Source organism: Podarcis gaigeae (genome assembly GCF_964106915.1).
Source record: "Podarcis gaigeae genome assembly, chromosome: Z".
NCBI lineage: Eukaryota > Metazoa > Chordata > Lepidosauria > Squamata > Lacertidae > Podarcis > Podarcis gaigeae.
This window is the reverse complement of record NC_139691.1, coordinates 8,508,141-8,526,952: the sequence shown is the minus strand read 5'-3', so window position 1 is coordinate 8,526,952 and position 18,812 is coordinate 8,508,141. Positions and strand designations below refer to the sequence as shown.

Below are 18,812 nucleotides of genomic sequence, written 5' to 3'. Positions count from 1 at the left end.
TGGGTTTACCAATCTGTCAATCACCCGAGATCAAGTTACACTTTCTCCATCAGGAGTAGGGCCAGTGGATGTGACTTCACCAAAATAGCCTCACTGGCCACATGTGGAGATCTAGCAGGACTAGGACTGGTCAAATCTGTCAATACCAATTTCTCTTGATTTTTCATTTTCCTACATCACTTTGTAAAGAAAACAAATCCTCATTAAAATTCATCAGCCCTGCCTTGGGTATTATGGAGTAGGACTCTTCTTATGTTCTGTCATAGAGGCTGGGCAATCATGCATCAAGGATGCTGTAATTGGATCTGTTGCAGGAATTTATGTATAGGGTGTGTGTGTGGGGGGGGGGGTTGCCCCTCCAGCAGATATCATGCACATGCAACCCACTACCAAAATCAGCACAATCGCTTTTGTGACTTTGTTATTTGTCCCCACAAAACACTTCATCACAGTTTCTTTCTATCTATTCAAAGGGCCTTTGCTGCATGGTACCAAATGTAAGAATTCACTGATAAATGTATCTATGTACTTGCTCACAGGGAAAACTTTAGAAATTCATATAGACATGTGAGCTCAGCTACTCAGCAGCCCCTCTGCCTGAGTGATAATCCCTGGCATCCTGATACATGAGTGCCAGACAGGTAGCCATTCCAGAAATAATAAACCCAGATGAAGACAAAAGGGTGTGATTAACTTGGCTGGGAAACAGGGAAATGTAAATATCTCTTTTGTTACAATTGATGAGTGTTTTGTGGAGGGCAAGGAGAACCACGGGGCAGGGTCCAGGATGCTCAGATTACTGCCACCAGATCTCCCCTTTCATGATGTAACCATGATGTATGTAGTTTGGGGGGGTATAACATGGGGATTAGCAGCTAATAAAAGTTTGGGGGCTCTTTTGTTCGGGGATTCTTGTTCCACCTTGTAGCAGGTGGGAGTCCTGTCGTGACAGTCTTCAATAAAGACCAAGTCTACTGGCTGCTATTTTGCTCTGGTATTCCTGGCTGGTGTCCTTCTTTTTTGTCCAAGGGAGCCCTCAGATTTCTCCATTTACAGATCCTGCATGGAAGATCCAGCACAGACCCATGGGGTTGGATTAGCTAACTTTCAAGATCCCTTGTGACTCTTTGATTGTATGGCTTTATTTAGGAAAGAAATTCCATAGTGGTTGAGACTAGGAAGGATTGTAAGCTATGGAGATATGGGAATACGAAGGAGAGTTCTGTAGACCCAGGGTGGCTGAAGAAAGTGGTTGCTAAATGTCTAGAGTCTAGACATTAATGGGGGAATTGTCCTAGTTTTGGTTTCTATCTTTTACTCAGCTGTACTGGCTTGGCATTGCTAAGAAGAGGACCAGCAAGCAACACCTGATTTTCGTAGCTGAATTTGCATAAACACTATCAACCAATGTAATGACCGCAGGCTGCTACTTCTTGAAAGTATAGCAACATCATTTTCTTTCTGTCCTCCCCCGCTTTTGTGACGTCTGGGAAGTGAAGCACTGACGTCTACCAGATCAAAGCACAAATCCTGGGGGCTTTGTTTCTGGCACCACGGTGTCAATCCTGGTGGTGCTCACCCTCATGGATATTATTCTGGGGGCCACACACCAATGGTAAGTGGGACCAGATGCAGATGTGCATCTTAATTTGTGTGCTGTGTCTTACAAAATACTGCTTTCTGCACACACCCCTCATTCCTAGTATTCAGGAGGTAGAACTTAGCCATCAATATCCTCCTTATCCTCCATGAATTTGTCCGATCCTCTATTAAATCAATTCATGTTGGTGGTGGCCATACCACCTCTCGTGACATTGAAATTCATAGTTTAGCAAGGTGCTGTGTACTTTTTTTTGTCTGTCCTGAATCTTCCAGACTTAAAACCATAGAATCATAGAATCTTAGAACTGGAAGTTACCCAAGGGTCATCTAGTCCAACCCCCTGCAATGCAGGAATCTCAGCTAAGGCATCTTTGACAGATAGCCATCCAACCTCCAAGGAAGCAGAGTTCACCACCTCTTGTGGTAGTCTGTTCCACTGCTGAACAGTTCTTCCTATCAGAAAGTTTTTCTTAAAGCTTAGTTGAAATCTCCTTTCTTGGAGCTTGAAGCCATTACCTCGAATCCTACCCTCAAGGGCAGGAGAAAACAAGGAAGCTCCCTCTTCCATGTGACAGCACTTAAGATATCTGAAGATGGCTATCATATCTCCTCTCAGTCTCCTCTTTCCCAGGCTAAAAATACCCAGCTCCTTCAAGAATTTCTCATAAGACTTAGTTTCCAGACTCTTGATCATCTTGATTGCCCTCCTCTGCACACATTCCAGCTTGTCAACATCCTTCTTAAATTGTGGCGCCCGGAACTGGACAAAGTATTCCAGGTGTGGTCTAACCAAGGCAGAATAGAATGGTACTATGACTTCCCTTGATACTTCTGTTGATTCAGCCTAGAGTAGCGTATGCTTTTTTTGCTGCTGCATCACACTGTTGACTCATGTTAAGTTTGTGGTCCACCAAGACCCCTAGATCCTTTTCACATGTACTGCTAGTAAGCCAAATGTCCCCCTTCCTATATTTGTGCATCTTCCTGCCTAAGTGCAAAACCTTACATTTGTCCTTATTATAATTAATTTTGTTAGCTTGCGCCCTGTTCTCTAATCCATTAAGGTCATTTTGAATTCTGATTCTGCCTTCTGTGGCATTAGCTACCACTCCCAGTTTGGAGTCATCTGCAAATGTGATGAGCTTCCCCTCAATTCCTTCATCCAAATCATTTATAAAGATGTTGAACAACAACGGACCCAGGACAGAACCCTGCGGCACCCCAATTGTCACTTTTTCCCCAGTATGTTGAGGAACCATTAATGAGTACTCTTTGGGTCTGGTCAGTCAACCAGCTACAAATCCACCTAACAGTTACCTCATTCAACCCACATTTTAGCAGCTTCCTCGAGAGAAAATCATGGGGGACTTTGTCAAAAGCCTTACTGAAATCAAGATATACCTTATTTTTTGCTCTATAGGACACACTTTTCCCCCTCCAAAAATGAAGGGGAAATGTGTGTGCGTCCTATGGAACAAATGGAGAGCGAGAGGGGTCGGTGAGCACCGACCCCTCTCGCTCTCCACGCTTCAGGGATAGCCGCCTGAAGCCTTTGGAGTGCAGCGGGAACTCGCGCTGCGCTCCGAAGGCTTTGGGTTCCTTTTGCTGAAGCCAGGAGAGCAAGACTCTCCTGGCTTCAGTTAAAGGAACCCGAAGACTTTGGAGCACAGCACGAGGTCCCACTGCGCTGCGCTTCAAAGGCTTCAGGTGGCTATCCCTGAAGCCTTTGGAGCGCAGCGGGAACTCGCGCTGCGCTCCAAAGGCTTCGCAACCTTGCTGCGGCTCCCGGACCTGTTCTGGGGGCTGGGTTCGGGGGAAGCTGGGGCTTCCCCCACCCCAGCCCCGTGGCTAGAAACGAAGCCAAAACAGCGAGCGGGATTCCGCTGGCTGTCTTGGCTTCTTTGCTCTTTGGGGCTGGGGGGGGGGAAATAATTTTTTTTCTTTATTTCCCCCCCTAAAAACTAGGTGTGCCCTATGGTCCAGTGCGCCCTATGGAGCGAAAAATACGGTACTATAGCCACAGCATTTCCCTTATCCACCAAGTTTGTAATCCCCCCCCCCCCAAAAAAAAAATTGTTAGGAATCTCATGCTGGGTCTTAGTAACCACAGAATCCTTTTATAAATGCTCACAGACCGACTGTTGAATTATCTGTGCTAGGAACTTCCCTTCATAAGAACTTCGGAGTAGACCTGTTTGATCTAGTCACTAGCCCATCTAGTCCAGCATCCTGTTTGCAAGGTGGCAAACTGGATGCCCATGGAAAGCACACAAACTGTGGACCTGAGTGCAACAGCAGCACTGTCCACACTTATGAGTCCCAGCAACTGGTATTCAGAGGCATGCTACCTCTGACCATGAAGGCAAAGTACAGCCACCGTAGCTAGTATCCTTGATGGTTTTATCTTCCATGAACTTATCTAATCCTCTTTTAAAATCACCCAAGTTGGAGGCCACCAGTATAACTTGTGGGAGTGAACTTCATAGCTTTAACTATGCACTGCAGGGAGAAATAATTTGTCTATTCTGAATCTTCTGACATTCAGCTTCGTTGGATGAATAGCCTCAAATTCTAGTATTATGAGATCCTCATATTACATCCCTGTGTAATCCCATTGGGAAGACCTAGGTAAGCCCTGCCCCACATAATCGATCACATGATGCAATGCACACACACCATTTGAATGGCAATGCTCGTCAACTTTGGGGGCCCCCAGCCCCCTCAAATATTTTATTGGGGGGCCAAAGCCCCCTCAGCCCCCAGGAGTTGGCTCCTATGCCCTTGAGACTTTGGATTTCAAACCTTTTCAAAATTTTGCTTGTGAAATTTAGCTTAGACAGTCAGGTTTCTCCCTCCCCTCTTAACTCTTACTGATGATTTTTCTATGCAGTAACATTAAGAAACAATTTCCTAAATTCAATGCTATTAAGACCTTGTTTCCTATTGAAATAATAATAATCCTGGAAACCAATCACATCTATAATGTTAATTTATGACCTGCAAAATTTTGGAGAAGTACTCCAAATGGCTCTGTTTTGGTTTGCATACTGTTTCAGAAACTGCAAAGCAGGTTGATTTGCCTTTTAATAGGAATGGAAACCAACCCTCCATCTCTGTTGGCACAACTTTACAAAGTAGGTTCCATTCCTTCTAATACATACCACTGCCCTTGAGTGACATGCCCCCCCCCCACCTCAAACTCAGTTTCTCATGATATTATCATGGCTATTTCCACCACTATTCATCTTATCTCACTCCCCAAACATTTGGTTCTTTGGTTCTTTCCATTCCCAAATTACTACTACTACTACTACTACTACTACTACTACTACTACTACTACTATTTATTACTATATGGTTTTAAACAATATACAAAGAAAAGGATGACAAAAGAAAGAAACGAAAGTAGCATTCAACTGCCTCACTGCCAGGGAAAAGAAATAAAACAAGTTAATATTGCATAGCAAATAGTCTGTCATGACTGTGTTTTACTCAGCAATCAGTTCAATTTATTGTGTTTAGTGAGCAGCCATTAAACACACAAAAATAATAACAAGAATACCTGAAGACATTTCAACAGCTCAGCGGATTAAAAAATTGTGCCTTAGGGGTTCATTTTGAACTGTTTTAAGTCATGTTTTCAGTATGTGCTTTGTACTGCTTTTAAAACTATGATCTTATTATATTTCTATAATTTTTCTTGAGATTTTTATGTAAAAAGAAACCCAAAAATTAATAATGACTAATCAAGGGTTGTGAGAGAGCTTCCTCTGGAGACTCATGAGGGAGAGTGTCCCAAAATCATCTACTAATGAGCCATACTTTTTGGAGGGGAAAGTATCTAAGTAAGGATATTGGAAACCCCTAAAGTTATTGCTTCTGCCATTTCTTTTCTAACCCTTCTCCCCATTCTCTGTTTTGAATCCTTATTGCTATCCTTACTGAGATTCTTGTCTTGCTGGGGGTTGGACTGAATGACCCTAAGGGTCACTCCAACTCTACCATTATATGATTTTATGAATTCAGTGTTTGTTCTGCTTAGAGTAGACCCATTGAAATGAATGGATATCTCTGGCTTAGGTTTATTAATTTCAATGGGTCTAGTGTGTGTATAATTTAGTTGGATCCCATATGTGTGTACATACATATGTGCACAATTATATGGGGCGCCTTTTTAGTCTATCAAACATTTTCTTTTCTTAAATAAGCATTCACTAGGTAGATTAGGACCATAGCTCAGTGCTAGAGCATAGTGTTTGCATGCAGAAGGTCCTAGGATCAGTTTCAGTCATTTCCCAGTTAAAGGACCTCAGCATGTGATAGGAAAGACCTGTCTCTGCCTTAGACTCAAAGAAGTAAGATATGACCACATATAAGACAGTTTCCAATTAGGGATGGAGGAGAATTTAAATTGAGCAAACCAACCCATTTCTCACCTTCTAGACTAATACACAAAACAAAATGTAATAGCGCTTTAAATTTTGCTGTTCTCTGTATTTGTGAAATAGTTCTTGGCTTAAAACATGCTTGAATATTGACCACATTTCTAATGAGAATTTGAGTCCAACAATATCTGGATGTCAACATTTTACCTACCCATGTTTTACAGAATACCATCAGCAAAACAAATGTCCTTATTCCAAGAGCTTGAAATCAACACGTTGAGTCTGCTTGTAGGAATTTTGTGACATTTCAAGCACTAAAGATCTCAGACTGTATTTCATATCCAGTCACCTACTCTCTGCAATGCAATTGACCGGCATTGTACAGTGGAGTTGGCTTTCATGGATCAGTTGAAGCCAAAGCCTGAATAATTGCAAAAGGTGTGCCGTGAAAGCTGAAACTCAACATTTTATCTGGATAACAGGAGTTAAGAGAGCCCTAGGGCAGAAGCAGGAAGCAACTTACCGTCCTTTGAAGTACCAAGACCACAATGGTTCCCAAAGATGCAAGAAGGCAGATTGTGAGAGAAATGATGGCGAAACAGAAGTATGTTTGGATTGGGGCACTGAACTTCCTGGTGACACTTTCTTCAGTCATATCTCTGGTAGCTTCCTGAGGACAATTCACTTGCATGAAAGCTTTCTGTTCTGCCTGAGAGTTCATCCCCTTATGAAGTCCTCAAGTCTTTCACTCCATACCTCTTTCTGATCATCTTCAAACAAGTCTCTGCTCCTTAGAGGATTCCCCCACATTTTGGCTCATGTGATCTGGAAAAAATAGATTCATCACTTGCCGTATGAAGAAAAAAAAAGGAGAGGAGATCTGGAGGCGGGAGGTGAGTCGACTATGATCTCAACAAAGAGAAGGCTTTTCAGTACTCCCAAAACAGACTTCCACCAGGACAGTGCTTGTGTGAGCCCATTTGTAGTGCCTCACACTGAATAGTGAGTAGCAACAAAACACGGCTCATTCCCCTCTCTCAGTAGATTTGTACAACCCCATTGTCACATTTTGGTAAAATAAATCACTCTCAATTTGGGTGACTTCCTCTTTCACAAATTGCAGACTTGTTTCCTTTCTTCATGTGATGATGCAGCTACACTGAGTGATTTCCGCTTTGGAGATCTGAATTCCCAGAGCTGCTGATTCAGATATATATATATATATATATATATAGAAACAAGTGTACAGCCTCAACATAAATGCAATAGAAAACATGTTCCTTTCTTTCTACACTGTTCCACTCCATGGTATCAAATATTCACAGTTTTCCCCCCCTGGGTATCTAGAGACTTCCCAAGCACATTTGTTCATTATTTATTTATTTATTTATTTAGTTATTTATTTATTTATTTATTTAAAAATAATATTTATTACTTTTCCAACAATTTAAACACTACAAAACAAAATAGACAATACAATACAATACAAAAACACCACACAACACTAACACATTAGACTAACACAACAAAATCAAAACAGTTTAAAACACATCATACAGTTTCATCATCCTATCCTTCATTCACTTATTTCAACGACCTCCTCACACCTCCCTTTTTGTATTCCACTTCTGTTAATTGTTTCAGCAATTCCTTTCCATCTTCCTCTGTTTTCTATCCTATAATTATCTTAACATATTCTAACCTTATTTTTTCTTTTAATACTCTAATAATCTATTTACAATTAATTCCTTCATTATTTATTTATTTAAGTTACGCATATACTGCTCCATGTTATAAAGAAATCTCTGAGCAGTTTACAGCATCAAGATATCAGAACAGTAAAAATAAAAGAAATAAAAGCGCAAACACAACAAAAAGAAAACAAAAATCAAAAATTTAAATCATAAGGCATCACAGAAGTACAAAGATACAGCACAACTCCAAAGGAATAATAATGCATTAATTCATACAAAGATTTCCTTTACAAATAATAAAGTTTTGTAAAAATAAAAGTATTTCCCATCTATGAATTCCATCATTATTGAGAATAAATGCTCTATATAGCCTTAAATGAGCCAGGCATTTGCATATGTGATGGCACTGAGCGATCATGTGCCTCAATACAGTGGTACCTCGGGTTACAGACGCTTCAGGTTACAGACACTTCAGGTTACAGACTCTGCTAACCCAGAAATAGTACCTCGGGTTAAGGACTTTGCTTCAGGATGAGAACAGAAATCACGCCGTGGCAGCAGTGGGAGGCCCCATTGGCTAAAGTAGTACCTCAGGTTAAGAACAGTTTCAGGTTAAGAATGGACCTCCAGAACGAATTAAGTTCTTAACCCAAGGTACCACTGTATTTGTATGAGAAATAAAATCATGCCACATATTTTTTTAAAGGTCATTTGACCTTTGCCCTTTAAATATGTTTCGTTTGTGAGAAGACCAATTAGTCAAAGCCTTGAATACCTGCAATCTAGATTATTAAAATTGAAGTTCTTTCAGTACAGCCCTGGAGATGAGAAATAAATTTTTTACTTTCTGAATCTCATTCTATTTCCGTATACAGGTTCAAAAGGGCCGCTACAGTTTAGAGTAGCACTGGTCAATTGGAGAAGACAGGCGTAGCCAATGTTGTGGTCTCAAGATGCTTTCAGGCTCCAACGCCCATCAACCCAAGACAGCATGACCAGCAGCCAGAGGTGGAGGGAGTTATGGGACTTTTAATCTCAGGACATGGGCTTCAGCTCCACGTTGGGCAAAAGATTCCTGTATTGCAGGTGCTTAGACTAGATGATCCTCATGGTCCCTTCCAACTCTATAATTCTATGATTCTATAGTCCAACATCTAGAGTGCACCATGTTGACTATGCCTGAGATAAGATACCCTCTTAAAACATCAGTATAAACTACAAACAATAACAACATCCAGGGCTCATAATAACTATTAGCAGATCCACAATACAAAAGAAAAAAGATCAGCCATACCTACAAATATACAAGCATGTATTTATAGATAAAAGCACTCTCATTTCTGTTGCTGTCTCCCTACCTTAATATCACACTGAAAGGTGGGCCATGCTGTCCCCTCTCTACTGATCATCACGTTCACTGGCCCTGCTCCATGCTCACATGGAGTGTTGTTGCCTGACTGCAATGTGTCCTCCAACTGTGCAAATGTCTCTTGTTTGTCTGGACAGGAAATGGAGAAGCATAAACGGAAGCTGAGAAACATCTGGATTTTGCATGGCTGAAAAGTAGAGTACTGTACTAAGAGTCACATCAATTGCCTTGTCCACTTTTGGCTGAGGCCTCACCCACCCATGGTATGTGTACTGCTGGGAGACTGGCTACGAGGGAATGGAAACAGCTCCCCATCTCATGTCTTCCAACTGCTGAAGCTTGCCAATTTCATCTTTTCTGTTCTGTGGTGAGGTCTCACATCTTGATTAGGCTTCTTTCCCCTGCCCTCTATCTCTGCAGTGAATCAGAGATATCATTTCACTCTGGAGATGAATATTGCAGTGGGTTTGAACTTCTTGTCATTTTCACCTCTATCTGTACTTGTGGTGGTAGAGAGAAAGCATGTTAGTTTCACTAAGGCTTCTTGTGGCCTTTTGTACACAAACATTTATACAATTGGCAGAGCGGAGCTGGGAACTGAGCATCAGGCCTGTGCTGGGGCCCAGTCAAGATGGAAGCAAGAGTTCAGGGGCAAAGTCACAAGCTAAAAGTGAATCACATCAACCCAGGAATATTATTTTCCAGCAAAATCCAGCCTAATAAGAACCCTTGTGAAACTCTTCCTGCTTCGATGGATATGGCCAGTGAGATGAGCAAGGTTAGACCAGATTTTAGAAACATGATACTGCCCAGATGCTTCACCTTTTCAGACTGAAAACCCCCAAATGTTGCCACTTTTTCTCACTTGGGAGTTGTTTCACTCCCCCTGATTGTTTTGGTTGCCTTTTTCTGAATCTCTTTCAGATTCTTTATTGAGGCGAGATTACCAGAAATGTAAAGGTAAAGGTAAAGGTAAAGGGACCCCTGACCATTAGGTCCGGTTGTGGCCGACTCTGGGGTTGAGGCGCTCATCTCGCTTTACTGGCCAAGGGAGCCAGCATACAGCTTATGGGGCATGTGGCTAGCATGACTAAGCCGCTTCTGGCGAAACCAGAGCAGTGCATGGAAACGCCATTTACCTTCCTGCTAGAGCGTACCTATTTATTTACTTGCACTTTTGATGTGCTTTCGAACTGCTAGGTTAGCAGGAGCAGGGACTGAGCAACGGGAGCTCACCCTGTCGCGGGGATTCAAACCGCTGACCTTCTGATCGGCAAGTCCTAGGCTCTGTGGTTTAACCCACAGCGCCACCCGTGTTCCTTACCAGAACTGTACAGAATATTTAAAATGGGATTGCATTGTAGCTTTCTATAACAACATTATAATATTGGCAGTTCCTGGTCAGTCAGTCACTATCAGTTCAGAACCATTAGTGTATATGTGATTCCTATTATTTTTGCCCAGTGTGCATCACTTTACAGTTGTTTACATTGAATTGTATTTGACATTTTGCTACCTAAATTCTTCTGCAGCTTGAATTTCTGAACTGGGAAAGAATTCAGTGTGTTTAAAAACTTACCCCTGCTTTTTGGTGGGTATTAACAAGTCCCTGAAAAACTTTGCTGAGACTGTTTTGGGAGAAATTCTGCAGCATCCCTATTAATTAACATGTACCTGGAATACTCACTTCAGCTGATATTGTGATGACCACAACTGTACAAGCCCACAGAAAATGGAGGCATCCAATACCATATGAACAGACTCAAAGTGACTGTACTTCCTCATCATGGTTTCATGTTTCATATTTCATATTGCACAACCTGTAGGTTGGATTATGATCATAGCTACTCAAGCGCATAGTTAATGACAGAAAATACTTTTGCTGTTCTTTCCCACAAGAGTGAATTATTTCAGCATTGATTGAATAATGTATTGTCGGATGTGATTATGGAATTTTTTGGAGGGAGGGAAAGTTCTCATAGATCTGTGGCCCGTTCCTCCATGAATTTGTCTAATTCACTATGTGCTGTGTGAAGAAGTAAGCAATACTGTAGACAATACTAATCTGGGGGAATAGCTTTCTTTGTAACTCATGCCAACTGCCACTTCGCAGGTAAGATTCACCTTCTGTTGTGTGGGCAGGATGGTCCCTCCCCTTACCTGGCCAATCCCTTGGCAAAGCCTCCCCAGGCAGGATTGGGCGATTGGCTGAGGTAGGTGGAGACCTCCAGGTATCCAGCCTGGGAAGGATGAAGCCAGCCCCAACTATCAGGAGTCACATTGGGATTCGGGGGGGCTGCATGCAACCAATCAGAAGGCGCCCCCCATTTGATGTGGGGAGCGGTCATTGGTGTGGCACAATCCCTTGATGAATAATTTATTTCCAGAAAAGGTTAGAGTAAATAAACATGAACTAACAGTACAACCAAAGTTCTTGGTTACAGGTTCCTATCTGCCTTAATGGAGGCAGTTCCCATGACACTGAGGGGATTGAAGGCAGAGAAAAACAGGAATGATAGAGGATAAATCATTATTGGAAATTCCTCTCAGGGAAGGGAGGAATAGGCTTCACTGTGGTCTAAACCACTGAGCCTCTTGGACTTGCCGATCAGAAGGCTGGCGGTTCGAATCCGCATAATGGGGTGAGCTCCTGTTGCTCGTCCCAGCTCCTGCCTATCTAGCAGATCGAAAACACACCAGTGCAAGTAGATAAATAGGTACCACTCCGGCGGGAATGTAAACAGCGTTTCCATGTGTTCTGGTTTCCATAACGGTGTTCTGTTGCATGAGAAGTGGTTTAGTCATGCTGGCCACATGACCCGGAAAGCTCTCTGTGGACAAACACTGGCTCCCTCGGCCTGAAAGCGAGATGAGCGCCACACCCCATAATCGCTTTTGTTTGGACTTAGCCATCCAGGGGTCCTTTACCTTTTTTTACCTTGTCTCAGTACCTGGCTCTCACTCTCACTTTGGCATGGAATGGCAGGGAGGTGCCGAGTGTAAAAGCACTTTGCCTGCTAAAAACTCTCCTACGCTGCCATTAAGAAGCATAGGTTTTCCTGTTAATTGGGTTTTTAATTGGGTTTAAAGTCAGGTGCGCTCTGAGAGATGTTGTCATCCGAACTGCGAAATTACCCAGCTGCATTGATCTGAGGTTTAAAACTGAGAAAATGATTTTATTTGGTGTGGGCAGTGGATGATGGAGAGGGGAGCCTCTAGTTTCCTGTTTATTTTGAGATTCTTTATTAATGATTTGGCGACCCTCTCCAGATGCAAAATTTTAAAGATACAAAATTAGATTTGATTGCAGTATGGAATAAAACTTATGATTAAAAGAACAATTAGTTGTGTGGTGGTGGTGGTGAGCTCTATTGATTGAATGGATTATCTTGAAAAGTTACAGATAGGTAGCCGTGTTGGTCTGCCATAGTCAAAACAAATTTTTTTCCCCTTCCAGTAGCACCTTAAAGACCAACTAAGTTAGTTCTTGGTATGAGCTTTCCTGTGCATGCACACTTCTTCAGATACACTTCTGAAGAAGTGTGCATGCACATGAAAGCTCATACCAAGAAGTAACTTAGTTGGTCTTTAAGGTGCTACTGGAAGGAAAAAAATTTTTTGTTTTATCTTGGAAAATTAGAGCAGATACCATCTCTACCCCCCAAACAACAACAACAACAACAACAACAACAACAACAACAACAACAACAGAGAAGAGATACAACTTTAGTGGACTTTGGCCAAAATGCAGCCGTAAAGATGAAAGGAATCTGGAGCCATGGATGAGGGAGGCATGGAGACCCTGATGGTGATTAATTAAAATGAAAGTACTTGAAGATCCTCTGTGGCGGAAGCTGGATCCCTCTTTCCTGGGCTGTGGAAATTTCTAGATGTTGACTGAGTAGTGAGAAAGAGTGGACTGGGAGTATGCTGTTGTCCGGAAACACCAAGCAAGATGAGAGCATGATGGGAGGGAGCTATTGAGATACTTTGAGAATTCTCCAGGATTATAGCACCACCCCAGTTACACTGAGAGACAACAGCATTTGGAGGAATTTCAAGAATAGGACAGCAGGCAAATGCCAAGGACTACATAACTGGACATATTCAGACTGACACATGCAGGAAAAAGGAGTTCTAATTATTTTCAATTAGAAGAATTCATTTGAAATCCTATGGAAAGTTAGATAAGGTATTAAAATGGATAGAAATTGCTAAAAATGCAGCTGTTATCTTAATGATTAAAATACCAACTGAAATGTAATTAGGTGTTAATAAAAGATATGAACTACAGCAATATAAGAACTGGACAAAAAACATTGATCAAGGAGCATGGGAAACCACTTTGATGAAATTGTATAAATCTGGAAATAATTGGAATTATTTTGATATAAATTGAAATCTGTATAATTGGCAAAACTGTGAAAATATTGGGCAAATATTGGAAAATTAATAAAAAAATATTATTAAAAAAAAGTACAGTCAAAATTCTCATGGCTTTTATCCACTAAGCCCATTCCAAATATATACATCTGATTTTATTTTCACTGACTGAATCAATCTTTTTTGTCATCTTCAGGCAGATCATTAGCAAGAATTTCTGTTAGGGCTGCACTCAAACACATTCATTCTCTTTCATTTATTATTTCTCATGCTGTGAATCAGTGATAGAGTATCTGCTTTGCATGATTCAATCTCCAGCATCTTCAGATAGGGCAGCGAAAGGCCCTTGCCTGCAATTCTTGGGAGCTGCTACCAACCAGGGTTGACAATAGATGAGCCAATGATTAGGCTCAGTATAAGGCAGATTCCTATGTTCCTATTTTAGGGGAAGGGTGGTAGCTCATTGGTAGTTCAGCATCTGCTTTGCATGCAGTAGGTCTCAGGTACAGGGAAGGGGTGGGCTGCATATTTCCTTCCTGCGATGAGTAAAAAATATATTAATAAATTATACATCAAACACAGCTTTGGAACACAAAGTGATCTGAATTCAAGATAAAAATAACTTTGGCAAAAAGAGATAAACTTGAAGATCTTTTTATATATTGGAGAAGGGTTTCAATGGAATGAGGGAGTTATTAATGATATACAAGATACCACAGAAGATTTAGATAACAGAAGATCTAATAACATGAAAGAAGCAGAGAGAGAGAGAGAGAGAGAGAGGTGGTTTAGTGCTATAATCAGAGGAGATACTCATAAGATTCATATGCTTTGACGTTAAGATGACAATAAAAATGGCTAGACCCCACTATTTAGTCATTTCAATGCTGCTCTTTGTATAGCAACTCAAGATGGCACAGAGCCGAAAAAATACAACAGTCCATTAAAAACATTAAAACAGTGTTAAAATCTTTGAAAAATAGCAATGCAACAGTGAGTCAGGGCAAATTAACATAATTCTCTGGAACTTGACATAAGCAAAGACCTGCGTACATAGGTATGAGTCAAGTGGGGTGGGGAAGACATTTGACACATTGCATTTAACATAGTGGAATGAATATTTATGAGAGAGACTTTGACATGTTTTGGCAGAAGTCAAGAGTGACTAACTTTTGGCTCTACAGATACTGCCACCAATTGCTCCCATCTGCCTATCTATCGGTCAGGGATAATGGGTGTTGGATTCCAGAAAAACCCAGAGAGATATAGGTTCCCCTCTTGGGCATAGGAGGAGATTCAAGTGGTTAGACAGATTTAACATTCGTAGAGCTAGAGTCCTGATTGATGGGCAGCAGTCAAAGAAGCCATCCTGGCAGAAGTGCACAATGAGGATGCTTACTCTTGCTCTTATTTGAGATGTATAGCGAAGTCCCATTCTCCAGGGATAAGGCATGTTGGGTGTTGTAGGGAAACAATATCTGGAGGGTCTCAGGTTCCCCATCCCTGCCACAGCCTATCTGGATAGATTGCAGCCAAACATTCATGAGGTAACTGTGGAACACAAAACATGCATGTGTGTGCCCACAGTCGTAATTCTTCTTCCTCCTCCTCTTCTTCTTCGATTGTATCAATGTGCACAAAAAGCTCTTGTAAGCATTGGTCAGAAGAGGAAAGGGTCAGAAGGAAAATGGGACTGCATTCCTACACCTGCTTACTCAAAGGGACTTGTGTTGTAAATCTGCTTACTTCTGCATAGGGTTGCACTGTTGTTGGGAAGAGATAGGAATTGCTGTTGCCTTCCACATTCTCCCTTTGCTGCCAGTTCAAATGAAGGCACAGGTGAGCCAGATATGATGGGACAGCAGCAGCTGTGAAACACTGTGAAACAGAGTCAGGTAGAGAGAAATGGGGGGGCGGGGGCGGAGAGGTTGCAGTGTTTGGGACTTTCTAGTTTAGAGAAAAGGTGAGTAAGAGCTGACATGATAAAAGTTTATAAAAGCATCTGTGGCATGGAGAAGGAGGATAAATAAAAGCTTTTCTCCCTCTCCCATAATGTTAGAACTCATAGACATAAAATGAAGCTGAATGCTGGTAGAGAAAAAATCTGTGGAACTCACTCCCACAGAATGCATTGATGGCTCAGAAAATGATGAGAGGGTTACCTTTGCCTGACTGGTGAAGGTCCCACCAGGAAATCTCTGACAAAATGAGACAACCTGGGGTTCTGAGAATCCATGGGGCCTTAAAGTGTAATTACGGTATAATCTCTTCTTGCTTTTTTTTTTTTTTTAAAAAAAAGAACACTAATGTGATTTTTAAAAATGTTATGCAGCCTAAAAACTGAAGGGGTAGAGCAGGGCATAAGTTTCAAAAAATGAGCACTTAGGGAAGCCAAATAAGAAGATGATTGAGGTGGAGGAGGCAGTGGTGGGTGTTATGAAATAAGCAATAACCTCAAGGGGAAGAAACTTCAGTTCTGGAATTTTGAGAAATAAGCCTCAGCATTTCAGTGGCAATAGATAAAGATCTGTCTGACTCTATGCTTTTGACTCTTGGCAGTTTGTGACTACAATAAGAAGTTTCCAATGTGTCATTTCCACTGGGGGTTTGCGTTCATCCTGTGTATTTGTATGTGTGTGTGTGTTTGCATGGGAAAATGCACATAGATGCACAAACATTTTGGGGTGTTATTTACCACACATCTACTATCTTTCAAGGACTGCATAAGGCTCCTGCAATGTGTGGGCATAGTGCTGAAAAAAGAATCCTGCCCCCCCCCGATAAATCCATTACAACTAAGCTGCCAAACCGAGTTCTCGTGATTCTAGAATATTAGATGACATGAGAAAGTTATCCAGTTCATCTACAAAACAGTCCTCTGAATGAGGAGATCGTAGAATTCCCCTGTTCTGTACCTTTTTTGTTCTCTTTGCTTGCTCTGAATTGTGGTTTACCTAGGAGGGTTTCTATAAAAATAATAATCTGGAAATCAAACATGCAGTGTCTGTGTAATGGTTCTAGGGGTTGCTCGTGCGTAAGCTGGTGCCAACACCTGGCTGGGTTGCCTGAGAGAACCCTTTCTGTCTGGACAGCCACTCACCCGTGGCTGTCTCAATCGCTGGCAGAATCCGTCAGTGGGCGTTTCTTAAACTTTTTCCAGCAAAGAAGCTCTTTGACGCCTAGTCTCCTCCTACTCTCCCCGCAAGGAAGCCTTCTGCGCAAGGAGGGCGTAGGCAGCGGAGGACCCTTACTCTCCCCGCTGGTCCCCAGCAAGGAGTCATGGGACCGCCTCGCTGATTCCCCCATCTGCCCCCCTTCTCCACTGGTGCTACGCTGATTCCCTTCCCCAGAAGATGGGCTGCCTCTCCCCATCCCAGGACGCTCTCTGGAATCCCTCTGGAGCTTGCTCTTTCCCTCCGGCACTGATGGCAGTTCCCTGACAGTCTGTTTTAGCTTTTTTTTGATAGGTAACAAGTATGGGAACCAAGCAAGACAAACTGGAGCTTTTAATACAGGATGGCAAATGTGGGATGAGACTCTTGACTAGAATGTAGGAATTGAGAGGTATAACTTGTTCAAAAGGAATAGACCAAACAGGACAGGAGGAGGAGTAGCATTTTATGTAAAGGATATGCACACTTATGAAGAAATTCATGACTTGGAACATAGAAAGCAGATTGAGAGTATATGGGGGGGAGAGAGAAATAACAGTGACTTTACTATATATGAATGCTATAGCCTGCCAAGCCATATTGAAAACTTGGATGATGCCTTACTAGAGCAGATTACCAAACATTCAAAATAGAGAGAAATAGCAATCATGGGGGACTTCAACTTCCCCAATATCTGTTGGGACTCAAACTCACACAAGAATGTAAGGTCTGACAAATTCCTCCATTGCTTCACTGACAATTTCATTTCCCAGAAGGTGGAAGAAGCAACAAGGGGATCATCTACTTTGGACCAGGTCCTCACCAACAGGGAGGAAGTGGATACACTTGGAAACTTGGTATGAAATGATAATGTCCTCCTATGTTTCACAATAGGGGACGCAGGTGGCGCTGTGGGTAAAACCTCAGCGCCTAGAGCTTGCCGATCGTATGGTCGGCGGTTCGAATCCCCGCGGCGGGGTGAGCTCCCGTCGTACAGTCCCAGCTCCTGCCCACCTAGCAGTTCAAAAGCACCCCTAAGTGCAAGTAGATAAATAGGTACCGCTTTCTAGCGGGAAGGTAAACGGCGTTTCCGTGTGCTGCGCTGGTGCCGACTCGCCAGAGCAGCTTCGTCACGCTGGCCACGTGACCCGGAAGTGTCTCCGGACAGCGCTGGCCCCCGGCCTCTTAAGTGAGATGGATGCACAACCCTAGAGTCGGACACGACTGGCCCGTACGGGCAGGGGTAGCTTTTTTATGCTTCACAATACAAAGGAAAGGGCTAAGTGTTGTCGGACACGCACTCTGGATTTTAAGAAGGCCAATTTCAAAAAACTGAAGGAGCCAATGGGTGAGATCCCATGGTCAGAAGTACTCAAAGAGAAGGGAGATCAAGATGGATGGGAGTTTCTAAAAAGAGAAATATTGAAGGCCCAAATGCAGACAATTCCAAGAAGAAAGAAAAGTGGGAGGCATATAAAGAAACCGGCGTGGCGGGTTAAGGAATGAACAGATAAGCTGAGAGTTAAGAAGGGCATGGATAAAAGTGTAAAAAGGGGAAATCACGAAGGAAGAGTATACATGAGGAGCCAACAGTTGCTATCAGAATAACAATAGAATAAATGATGTAAGGAGGGAGCTGCAGCCCAAGATAGGAAAAGAGGTAGTAAGGGAATACCTAGCTACTTTATTTTTTATATAAATTTTATTTATAATTTTCATTGTTGCCAAACATCACATGACAGTTCCCAAGATGGAGGAACTGTTTTTTGCCTACATTTGGAAACTTAAACATTTTAAATCAATACGATGATCAAAGTTAGAATGATCCAGATGCCTCGGGAGATACAGTGGTACCTCAGGTTAAGTACTTACCGTAATTTGTTCCGGAGGTCTGTTCTTAACCTGAAGCACCACTTTAGCTAATGGGGTCTCCTGCTGCTGCCGCGCCGCCAGAGCCCAATTTCTGTTCTCATCCTGAAGCAAAGTTCTTAACCCGAGGTACTATTTCTGGGTTAGTGGAGTCTGTAACCTGAAGCGTATGTAACCTGAAGCATATGTAACCTGAGGTACCACTGTACTGTCTCCATTTGGCATGAAAGTTCTTGAAATTGAGGAGTGGATTTTGGCCTAAATTGAAAACTGTTGGATGCTATTTTGAATCAAGGTGGTGGGCCTAACTGTTCCAAACTGCTTTGACTGGGACGCTTTTGAGGCTATCATTGCCCCA

At 42.2% G+C, this 18,812-nt stretch overlaps 1 protein-coding gene across 1 annotated transcript in view; it reads right to left on the bottom strand.

Moving 5' to 3' along the window:
• The window catches only part of TNFSF8 (TNF superfamily member 8), a 34,009-nt gene extending 26,875 nt beyond the window's left edge, over positions 1-7,134 (bottom strand). Inside the window, exon 1 of the mRNA XM_083721901.1 lies at positions 6,511-7,134. Within this exon, the coding sequence (XP_083578027.1) occupies positions 6,511-6,708 (198 nt within the window). The 5' untranslated portion in view covers positions 6,709-7,134. The remainder of the gene's footprint in view (positions 1-6,510) is intronic.
• Between the last annotated feature and the right edge of the window lie 11,678 nt (positions 7,135-18,812).